This window comes from Apium graveolens, chromosome 10 (genome assembly GCF_009905375.1).
Source record: "Apium graveolens cultivar Ventura chromosome 10, ASM990537v1, whole genome shotgun sequence".
In the NCBI taxonomy this organism is placed as follows: domain Eukaryota; kingdom Viridiplantae; phylum Streptophyta; class Magnoliopsida; order Apiales; family Apiaceae; genus Apium; species Apium graveolens.
Genome location: NC_133656.1, coordinates 234236429 through 234248727, shown reverse-complemented (window position 1 = coordinate 234248727; position 12299 = coordinate 234236429). Strand labels below are relative to the sequence as shown.

The 12299-nt window shown below is 34.0% G+C and overlaps 1 protein-coding gene across 1 annotated transcript; it reads left to right on the top strand.

Moving 5' to 3' along the window:
• Window positions 1-480: 480 nt before the first annotated feature.
• LOC141692499 (uncharacterized) lies at window positions 481-3995 on the top strand. The gene is made up of 3 exons (XM_074497366.1): window positions 481-717; window positions 949-1134; window positions 3611-3995. Exons 1-3 carry the CDS (start codon window positions 569-571, stop codon window positions 3837-3839), a joined length of 564 nt encoding a protein of 187 aa, XP_074353467.1. The 5' UTR covers window positions 481-568; the 3' UTR covers window positions 3840-3995.
• The last annotated feature ends 8304 nt before the right edge of the window (window positions 3996-12299 follow it).

The following is a 12299-nucleotide window of genomic DNA, read 5'->3' as shown; positions in this document are numbered from 1 at the left end:
AAATTATAAGGGCTTAATATAAAAATGGGTTCAAGAATGAGTGTCCTAAACATATAAGAGTAGTGATAGGTAACCTAAAAATTGTATTAAAATAGTTACAGAATGATGTTGAAATACATCTGTTAAAATTTAATTTAATTTTTGAATGTAAATGAATCCTATACTATTGTGAAAAAAATTATCATTTATAAAATTTTTGAATTTTATTTTTAAAATTATTTTTATTTATAAAATATTTGAAAAAAAAATATTGTAACAAGATCAGAGCTTCTAGTATTTTCCAATATGTAAACCGAAATACGAGACATCTTTACACAAACGTGCACTAAACCGACCATACCTAGATATGGTGCACAGTCTAACACCGCGTGGCATCTAAAATGCTTACATGGAAATATAGCATCCTCTTAATCCCAAAATTTATTCAAAAATATCTCAGCCTCATGTTTCAAGCATACCGATACAACTACAGATAATACTAAAACTCAACATTTAACATGTACAAACTGCATCAACTGAAACTAGGAATAATCAAGAACTACTAAAACTTTTGTACTTGTGATCAAACATGTCCTTTGCTTCATCACAGCAAAGCTTTCTCATCAACTCTCTTTCATCAGCTCATTACCCTTTAGCTAAAACCTCATTAGTTAGTTTTAATAAACCCATCATTATCTCTTGTAAACACAAACCACATGACTCTAATACGTCCCCCAGGTACATGTAGTTAGATAATATATCATGTGCATGCATGTGTTCGTTCAAATACAAACTAATTTTGTATTACAACGCGATAAGTATACTTATCGCGTTGTAGAGTCTGTAGGCTAAAATGGTTTGATGATAAACCTTTTTAAGTTGGGTATAATTTTTTTGTTTGTTTAAGGTCTTGTACTAAAATTGTTTGATTTTTATTTGTAAATTTGGTTGATGGGGTATTTTTGGCAGGAAAATTTATGAGGAGAAGTTGCGAAAATTGGCAATGGTGACATTGGCAGCTGGGATATTGACACTGGGTTCATTTGATCCAGCATTAGCTGCCAAGTCTGGTGGTCGAGTTGGTGGTCAGGCGTTTCGCTCATCTCGCCCTTCAGCTCCTCCTCGTTCATCATCACCGAGAACTAATAATTCGAGGTATATTTAATATTTTGTTTAATTTGTTATCTGAACTTCGATTCAAGGCGTATTTAAAAATTTGGTTCAATTTGTTGTGTGAACTTCAGTTAGCTAGTTTGGTTGCGCTGTCATTAAATTGAGGATTGATGTTCTAAATTGGGATTATTATACATGATGAGAAGGACTATAGAGATAGGTATAGATTTATTACTCACTTACTCTGATAATTATAAAAGGGGAATTATAATACCTACACAAATTTAAGTAGGCTTTCAGAGAATGTGGAAGTAGAAGATTTGGGGATAACAGTGGTGGCAGGCAGTCTACCCTGTTTCCCACGACAAGGTCATGACTTCGAATCCTCATAGGGGGTACATAAAACTTTAGCAGAATTGCTTGCCCTTCCAGAAAGAGAAACATAGAGAATATGCGTGCAAGTGAGTTGAGGAGACTTATATGGTAGCCTCGATGGTGCATTGGTGCTGAGTTTGGTTTGCTGAACTATTTCATATCTTTAGGGGGGGGGGGAGTTAGTCCTGATTTCATAAGGCATCATTTGCAATTTTGCATTGCTGTAGTTTAAATAGCACAGAAAGATTATTACCCAATTCCTTCCTTCTTTGGCATTCCTAGGTTCATTTTATGCCTAAAATGGGTCAAACATCGGGGGCTGTGGATATTGGTTTCTGCTTATAGCTTAACCAATACCACTCTCCTTTGAAGAGGTTGAAGGTTCAACTGTAAGTGTACGGGTGTACGAGTACTTCAGGTTTTCCAACTGACCTTTCTCCAAATACGAGTTATACTTATGTTAATGCTGTATAATTATCAGGATCACTTTTTAAGTTGGGTATAATAGTGAAGATATATTGTTGTAACTATGTACTTGTAAGTCATGTTGTCTTGCACATGAGTAGCTAAGATATCAGTAATTTAGAGAAATATAGGAAATGGTTTTGAATGAAAACTACGAGGAAGTACAATGTTGTTAATGAAGTGAGACAGTTCACAAGGACCCCTTTCTTTTCATCTTTCCAAATGATTTTGTTGTTGAGTTGTATTGGCAATTTTCTACAAGGTTAAATTACCTTTTAAACATTGACATTTAATATATTTATGTTTTTTGTCTTCTGTAGAAAGTAATGGCAGGACAGTTTATAATTTCTTGAGTCCCAGATTTAACGTCCTAGCTTGTATCCTTCATATTTGTCGAAATTTATATCTTATTTGAGGTGATGTGCTCTTATACATCATCCATTCTTACTTTTACATCCAGTCTTCCTTATTTGGTACTAATCTTTGAATATCTTCATCTAGTCTTTACGTATACTTCTAATGATGGTAAAGAATGCGCTGAACTTTTATATTTCCAGTTGATTTTGTTAGCTTTGAGCTTTGAATTGAACATATTACTTTTTCAAGTAAATCATCAGCTTTAATTAGAATGTGTTACGTTTTTAGCAGTCAGACGCTCAGATTGTTCTGTAAACCTAGAACATCAAATTAAGAACTTGATAAATGTGGGTCCTGAGTTGGACTAGTTGGTAACTATTGCCAAGAACTCTTAGGCGTAGGTTAATGCAGTGCTGTACTTCATTCCCAAAAAAGAAGATATTCACACAAATTTCCTTTCAAGTAACTAGAAAACCGATAGTTTTCTTGGGGTTATTATGCCTAATATGTTATAGCGTTTACATTAGTAGACTCAGCGCCACAACAGCTTCAAAAGGAAGTATTATTAAGGATGTGAATAAATATATGTTATGAGTCTTATGACCGTTAAATCATTTCTTCGAACATGATTTAGGAGAAAGAATTCAGTATACTGATGATTAGTTGAAATGTCTATCAGACTCATTTGGAGCAGAGTTGGCAAAGTAGATGCTGGCTGTTTACTTGGGTAAACAGGGCAACAGACATTCATTTTGTGAACATTTCAAAATCATTCCAGTTTATTCTGCATCTTTAGGCGATATTCATGATGTCAGTGCTTGGCCAACTGTGATGTATAATAATAAGTTCTTATCTCATAAATTAGGACTTAACAGAACTGGAAGAAATATCCACCTCATGACATAATAAATGTCACAGGTCTAGTAGCTAATTATAAGAGCAAAATTACATGAAGGGGTTCTAATATCATAAATCAAGTTTGAAGCTTTTTACCCCCCCCCCCCCCCTTGTACTCTTCTGAATTCAAATTGTATCCCATAAGCAGTTTCCCGCTGACATAAAATGCAGAACACATGTTACTATATATATATTTAAACAGCTACGTTTTAGAGGGTCATAAAAATCATGAGCAGAGATTGGTAAGCCAATTTATTGAGTTCTCCATTGACAGCTATTACTAGTTCTTTAGTATTATCTTTTTTTATAAAAAATTGGAAGGTATATCTTCATGATATAGTAGCCATTGCACTCTTCAAAATAATAGTTATTGATAAAGGTAAGGTTTAATGCATTATCTCATTTCGATCTGTCTATCTATCAGGACCAATATTTACATCAACCCCCCTGTGGCTCCCCCACTAGGTGGGTATGGGTACGGCTATGGTTACGGTGGATATGGCTGGTCACCCTTTTCGTTCTTTGCACCAGGTCCCGGTGTTGCTGTTGGCATTGGAGGGGGGTTTGATACTTTCGCTTTCTTTCTGTTTCTTGGTGCCGCAGCTGCTGTTGTAAGAAGATTCTTTAGATCAAGAGAAGATGATGATTACTAGCAATGCATACAACTACTAGAGACTCAATGCCATAGTACGTAATTCAGCACACTATTTAGCGTATGTACCTATGTAATGTAATCCCTGTAAAACAAGGTTTCTATGTAACAGTTGTCTTATATATAAAAGTGTTACTAATATGAGATACTTAAGTGAGCAATGTGTATTTTTAGAAAAATAATTTTCACACAGAATATGGTCATTTTGTTCAAGTAATTTTAGAATTTTTAGATGTATAAAAAGAGCAAAATGCATGAATTAGTGAAAAACTGAATTACTAGAAAATGTAATAATTTTGATTTGCATCACAAAAATCAAGCTTAACTTTTTTTTTTTTGTTTTTTTTCATATACATGACTAAACATGCATGGATTATGTCGAAAAGATAAAATTAACATGAATAAATTTTGAAGTTGGCCTTCTGTCACAAGATCACTTGAGCCCCTGCAATGCAGCAGCAGAACAGGACACAGATTTGTCAAAGGAACAACTTAATTTGAGGTGAAAACTAACTACAACATATATTTGGATGTCTTGTTACTTTACATAAACTGATAGCCTTTGTTGTTCAGAAGATGGAATCACTGGATTTAGAAGATGGATATCATTCTCAGTCGGGCATGGCTGCCGATACTTTAATGAATTAACAAGCACTACCCTCAGCCCAAGATACTGAATACAATGGTCGGGTATGACAGTTGCATGCTGCAGATTCTTATAATACTGCATGCATTAGAAATTGGATATAAATTTTTATGTTATTTTTACATTTACCGCCATTGGATTAATGTTCAGAGTAACACTAGCCAGTTACATGTTTGTTGATTTCTCATAGGTGCATAATGCTGTTAGATACTTTTGTATCTTTTCCATTGCTGTCGGAATGTTGGTTGAGTTTGTTGTCCTGTACTTAATTCACCACAGGGAGTTTAGAGATGTAATCGACAATTTCTTGTAACTACTGATCAGAGGTATACCTATTTCTATGCCCCATGTTCTGTCAAGTACAATGAATATTTGGATCACGTATGCTTTCAAGACAAGGAGTCATTCTCAAGAGAATGAGTGCTATAGAGAAGATGGCCGTATGGATGTCCTTTGTTCTGATAAGACAGGGACACTGACCCTCAACAAATTGACTGTTGATCAGGACTCGATTGAGGTGTTTGCAAAGGACTTCACTAAGGAACATATGTTGCTTTTTGCTGCACGGGCTTCGAGGACTGAAAATCAAGATGCTATTGATGTTGATGTCATGATTTGTTAATCAATGGCTTGCTCATATGTTTGGTATTGTTTGAATCCATGGCTATAGAATTCTATACACCTATCGTGAACTTTCAAATTTGATATATACTCCTCGGTAGATTACAGTATAAGTTTTTTTTAGATAAATATTTTTTTATTATAAGGTCATAATAAATGAAAGCAATACCAATAAGGTAATATCCTAGAGAAATGAAAGCTCTTCCCTTCTAGTTCCATTACACAACCTACAATAGTTGCCGATCCATCTAACCGCCACTACACACTAACTTTACATTGCTTTTCAGGTGCTTCTTTTATTGATCTCACACAAACAATACACGATTTCTTGACTCACAATGGTTTCAACAAATTCGAATAGCAAATTGGCTTTCTGATCAAGATAAATATGCACAACCTGACGAAAAATGCAAGTTATTCATCTAATTTAATACTTTGATTATCAGAAATCTCTATCAATGAAGTCATTGTCACCGGGTCTATTTTTCACGGGCATTTCTTCATGTTCAAATGACCTCTAACACTCCTTGAATCGAACATAAATGCTCAATGTTAAGTATTCAACTCTTCCAAAAATTTAAGGTATTAGGAAAAAATGTTTTAGAATCATATATATACACTAGATTTTAACTTGAAACCGTTCTCTAAGCTCTGATATCAAGTAGTTAAACAACTCTTTCAAATGTTAAGGTATTAGAAATAGTGATTAATGATTATATAAATACTATATTTTAAAACTCCATTGAATCATTCCAACTTTGTTCCCTTGGAATTCTAAATTGAATTATACCTCAAATGTTGAATATACTAATCTCTACTCCAACCGAGAGTTGGTGTGCTTTTTGCAAATTGCAATATAACTATACGTAGTTTTGAAAAATTAAGTGGTTTCCATAAATGAGCATAAAGTTTCGGGTCATGCAAAATGATCAGGGTAAGATATTTTTGGTGATTTAATGCTAGTTTTAAGATGAGCATCCTAAACAATAATCCATGATTCCTAATCTTCAAAAGTGGAATCAAATCGAGGATGCCCTCTACAAAGGTAAAAAAATATTTAAATAATTAAAATAGAAGTAGTTGCTCTAGATTTAGATTGATAGTACTTGTTCATCTTTATTACATAGCCACCAATATAAAAATTAACATTGTAACTGTGTAGATAAAGACTATTGACACATTTAGTAAATTAAGATCTCGAATCGCAACTCACAAAACTAAGAATTGAGTTAATATAGAAAACTCTTCATGTTGCAAAAGATTTGTCTGGTGAAGAAGCATACTCAACCAAAGATTGCATTAGACATATATTGAGCTATATGACACTGTCCAGAACTTCAAAATTGTACCTAATGCCGATAAAAGTTAAGGAAATCTAAGAGCATCTCCAATGAACAATGCCAAAAGTGATGTCAACGCAATATGGCAAGACGTGACTTTGCATCCTTGTTAGCTCTGTAATCATTACTAGAAAAGGGCATTAGACATCGGTTTTGGACTGATGTCTATTTCATCAGAAACCAATGTTTTCGTGGGTGTAAAGAAATGTTTTTTTTCACATCGGTTCACAACCGTTGTGAAATGTGACCATAGACATCGGTTTCTTTGTTTTTTACATCAGTCCAGAATCGTTGCAAAACATCTTCACAATCTAGTATATATATAAAAAAATAGTGTTTGATGCTTTTTTATATAAGAATAATAAGAGGTTTTAAGCAGGTTTAACATGTCATACACAAGGGTTAAATTTACATTTACATCAGTAAATTAGAAAAAACGATGTATATTAGGCCTATTAACATCAGTTTTACAATGGAAACGATGTATAAGTTTGACCTAGACATCAGTTCTTAAAGCAAAACTGTTGTTATTACTGGTATACACATCAGTTTCTACCTGATGTAAAACACTCAATAAGACATTAGTACAAAACGATGTTATTGATTGTAATTGACATCGGTTAATTTGGTGCAAATGATGTCTGTAGTACATGTCAAATTAATATTTACATCGGTTTTTAACATCCAACTGATGTCAATATATCTACTAAACTAAACCAGAACACTGCATATATATAAAAACCAAAATCATACAAAACTTAAAATAACATCAACATCAACAAAATAACCAAGTCAAATTGTTATTTCTCCATTTCAAATAACTAGTCCATTACTAATCAACATCCACATGTTCGATAACCGACAAAATAAACCCCCACAAATGCATTCACAAAATATACCCCTTATATCATCCTAGTCCGACCAACTCCGATCAACACCAAACCAACAAAATATTCACAAGCATTTTCAATCAAAGGCAAACTCCCATAGACATGTATTCCTTATATCATCCACATCCCAAAATACCAACATTAATACAAACCAAAATATTTATCAAATAAAAAGTGCAGGTTCAAACTGGTCAAGTCAAAAGGCTAGTACTCGTAAGTCACTACACAAATTCCTGGACATGTTAAAGGGTCTCGAAACGAACTTCATCCAGTTCCTCCGCTGTGTACGTCTTCCGATTCTTGGTGGCCCACTGAACAGTACACAAAGCAGAAAGCACAAAATAAGTCAACTATGGTGGCTGAGTTTTGGAGTGCAGATTGTAACCAAATTACAGGTGCAAAAATATTACAACTTACCATAGTTATGAATTTCATGTCCTTGTCTTGAAAGATATCCTTCATATAGCGCATGACTACATAACCACATTCATGACCACCGGGTTGCTTAGATGATCCCTATATCCAAATAAAAAATTACTACGAGTGTAAATAATATCTAACTACATTTCTATATATAAAACTGAAAAGACCCTACTAAAGTGCGTAATTCTTACTATAAGATTTTTTATTTTGCCATTTTTGCAGACACGTCATGTCTGAGCATTATACAACCTTACTGCTCTGTTAAACAAAGTTAATAGCTAGTAGTGTCAACGGATGAAATATTGCTACTCAATAAAAACTCATAGATATGTATTTGCATAGAGAAAACTAAATACCGTATCAATGCATCTTCAAGTTCTGGGAAGCTTCTCGGATGAGACAATGGATTAAGAATGAATATTTCACTTTCCCAAATGATGATCAAAATCCAGTGATAACTGTTTTTATAATAAGAAAATCCAAGTTAAAAATTATAAAATATAAGAAAAATTAAAAAATAGGTATAGGCGTATATCTATTATTTATGCTTGACTTACTTCTCATTATGAGGCATGAAAAATAGGCGAGAAGGCCCTTCTTTCAACCTTCTAACGATATAAGCTTCAAAATCATCGTTTAATTTGTATGTGGCTCATGGATCGATAAAAGCATACAAATCCATTTAATTCGCCTTAAGAATCTCCGCATGCAAAACCCTACAAAAATATATAAATATTTTGTAATTACACACATACGAAAACTTCTTAACTTGTAATTCACAAAAAAGGAACTACAAACTTATGCCATATATGCTGAAATTACAGCCTGGCCAACCATGTTAAACTCTAACAACGCCATGTATGCTCTTCACTAAGTGACTGCATAAAAATATTAAAATAAAATACTAGTCACTTGTTGACTCATGGGCGGCTAAGTGAATTAAAATATATTAATTAAAATATATAATAAATTAATAAATAAAACGCATACCGCCCAATCAGAGGAGGTCCTCATTGCGACGAATCGCTTCCAAACATCTTTACCAACAAATGCATACTTCTTGGGGGGGTTTAGCAAGCTTCTTTTTCTGTCCAGCAAATCGCTTCACATAATCAGATGTTAAATTTGACTTGAACTGTCTCCACTTGGCCGCTGCCGACTTCAAAATTAACCCCTCACTTTCTGGCGCCACTTTAAAAGTTTCCTAAATGACAAACACAATTTATAGTTACAATTATTTATGAGAAGTGTCCATTTACTATGAAACAGGACAAAAATAATATTTATTTATACCTGGATATCACTCCATATCTTGTCTTTTAAATCGTCATCCACTTTCGGCCAACACGGAATATCAATAGGCACCATTGTCCTAGCACACATGCCTATATAGGACTGCAAGTTGTGTCTAGTATCTCCAACTGGAACTCCCAATCTATTGTACCTGATTTTTATTTTCTTTCCTTGAGCTTTCTTCATCAGCACCTTGTGCATAGCACAAACACCTCGCGCTGCACCCGGAACTCTTTTTTTGGATTCTGTACTAGTAGTTGGCTGTGGAACTTCAGACTCTGCCGGTGGGGGATCTGTACCTTGTGGAACTTCTTCCAATTGCTCCTGGGGCTTCTTATTCTCACTGTTGTTATTACCTTCATTGACTGGAGATTTTGGCTTCTTATGTTTATTCTTCTTGCTACCTTGTTTAACCGAGGAGATTTGCCCCTTTCCTGCTTCTTTGCCATCCTTTTATTTCACTAAAATTCCTGCAAATACATGTCAATACAATATATAACATTAGCTCTTCAAATCAATGAGTAAACAAGTGAACAATTAAGTAAAAAATCAATTAATGCATGACATGTAAGCATAATTTGAGTAAACAATGATGCAGTGCACAACATTGGTATGAGTAAACAATTAAGAATGTGATTATTATTAAATGTTCTAAAAATGGTAAACTAAAACTACAAGTTAAAACCAACTAGTAGAATTTCACATTAAAAATTTATTAATTAAGATACATTATATCATCTTTTAAGCCAAATCCCCTCAACACCCTCTCTCTAATTTCCAATACTAGGCTCATCCTCATCGATAGAAACATCAACTTCAGGGATTTCAGTACAGAATGGGGGATTTTCCAAATCGTGTCTCCTAGGTCATCGTCATTATACACCTCGTGATAGTCTGGAGTCATAGAGGTCAACACAACTCACCAGCTAGCATCTACCGGATCTTCGATATAAAAAACTTGATTCACTTGGTCAACCGACACGTATTTATCATTTTTGTGACCTTGACGACTTAGATCAACAAGTGTGAAACCAAGATCATCCACCTTGACGCCTCTATCGCTATCTGCCCATTTACACAAGAATAACGGGGCTTTAAAGGCATGGTAATCTAACTCCCATATTTCTTCAATAATTCCATAAAATGCCATATCATTCTCCACGAGATTCGGATCCTTGGCACTGGATACTTGGACAGTCTTAGCAACTACAAAAACACCACTATTTTGGACATGCATATATACACCTATATAGAATGCATTCACTAGGGCATGCATGTATTTTAATGTACTCGAGACCTAAATCAGAGAAGATTTTCTTGGCCATGTATGTGTTAGTTGGAAGTACATGATCACTAGGAAGTAAAGAGCCGACATAGGAGAGTAAATCAGAGCTGACATAGGAGAGTAAATCAGAGAAGGCGTTGTCGCTAATACCAAATCGTGCTTTCCAGTTATTTAATTTCAAGATTGAATCCAAATTAGTGCAATCACTACCCTCATACAATGGTTGTTCAGCATCTGCCAAAAACCTCTTGAATTCATACGACTCTTTATCGCAATCATCACCCAAATCATTAAATCCCGCTTCACAAACATTAGCTGCTTCTGATGCAGCTACATGCTCTTCCGATGAGAAAGAAGAAGACGGAATTGTGCTACCTATAGATGACCTAGTAGTAGCCTTAGCCCCGTGCCAAATCCAATCGACGTATCCCAAACTAAACCCTTTTCATAGAGATGACCTCTTATTACCTTGACACTGAATTTTCTGAAATTAGCGCAACGACAACATGGACAAGGTATTTTCTTAGGATCTTGACAATTTTCTTCGGCATATACCAGAAACTGTTCAACCCCAATTTCATACTCTGGTGAATCCCTATTTGCTTTTATCCACGACCTATCCATGTATCGTAAACAGGTACAACCTACGATTATCATTTTCATGATTAAAATAACATACATTATGTATATAAATTTACAATGCTACATAATCATAAATATACTTACAGTTATAATAATAAACATTATCTCGCATGTTATTCCATTTTCATAATCGTTAAGTTAAACAGTACTTGATGTTATACTAGCATATTACTATTATCTAATATTACTATAATTATACAATCCTAGTAACAACTAATATTACTATCATATTAGTACTTAGTATTACTAGTATTACTAATCATAACCGTCTACTCAAACCGCCTAATAACAGGGTTTAACAAAACTCAGAGCATAACAGGGGAATGCAGCAAAAATCAGGGCAAAAATCATAAGCGTCTACTCAACATAAAAACATAACATAAAAACAACAGAGAAAGAGATGAGTAAATTGTAAAAACATAACAGAGAAGCATACAAACACATAAAAACATACAAACATCAAACATACACATAAAAGTATATAGAAATGAGTAAAATATAAACATAAAAACATACAAATCTGAGAATCAAACACATAAATCAAAATATTACAGAGATATTTTAAATCAAAACACATAAATGAAAATATTACAGACCTATTAAACACATAAAAACATACAAAATATGAGCATAAATTAAACACATAAAAATATACAAAATATGCATAAATTAAACACATAAAACATTCAAAAAATGAGCATAAATTAAACACATAAAAATATACAAAATATGAGCGTAAAATAAACACATAAAAACATACCAAATATCATCATAAATCTGAAAAAAATACAAAATATGAAAGAAGACTTACAAATTAGGGCTCGATTCGTGTTACGGAGACTTGATTAGGGCTTGATTCGTGTTGTAGAGCTTGATTTAGGGTTGCATGTAGACCTATAGAACTTGATTCTGTGTTGTAGAGCTTGATTTAAGATTTAGGGTATGAAAGAGATGAGTGATGGGGGAGATGACTGTGAGTGAGAGAGACGAGAGAGATAAGCGGGAGAGAGAGGTGAGTGAGTGAGAGAGATGAGAGAGATGTCGGGGTGTGGGGTGAGAGGAGAGAAAAAAGAGAGGGAAACAAAAGAAAAAGAAAGGGGGGAAATATTTGGAAAAGGGGGGAATTATTTGGTTAAGTACAAATATTTCCCAGCCTTGTATTTTTTTAATTTTTTTAAATTGTTTCATAGACAATGGTTACTAAACGACCCAACGGTTACTAAACGACCGATGTTAATAAAAGACTTTCACAACGGTCGTTAAAAGACTGATGTGAAAGTTAGTTTTTAACATCAGTTAAAACACGACCGATGCGAAACAT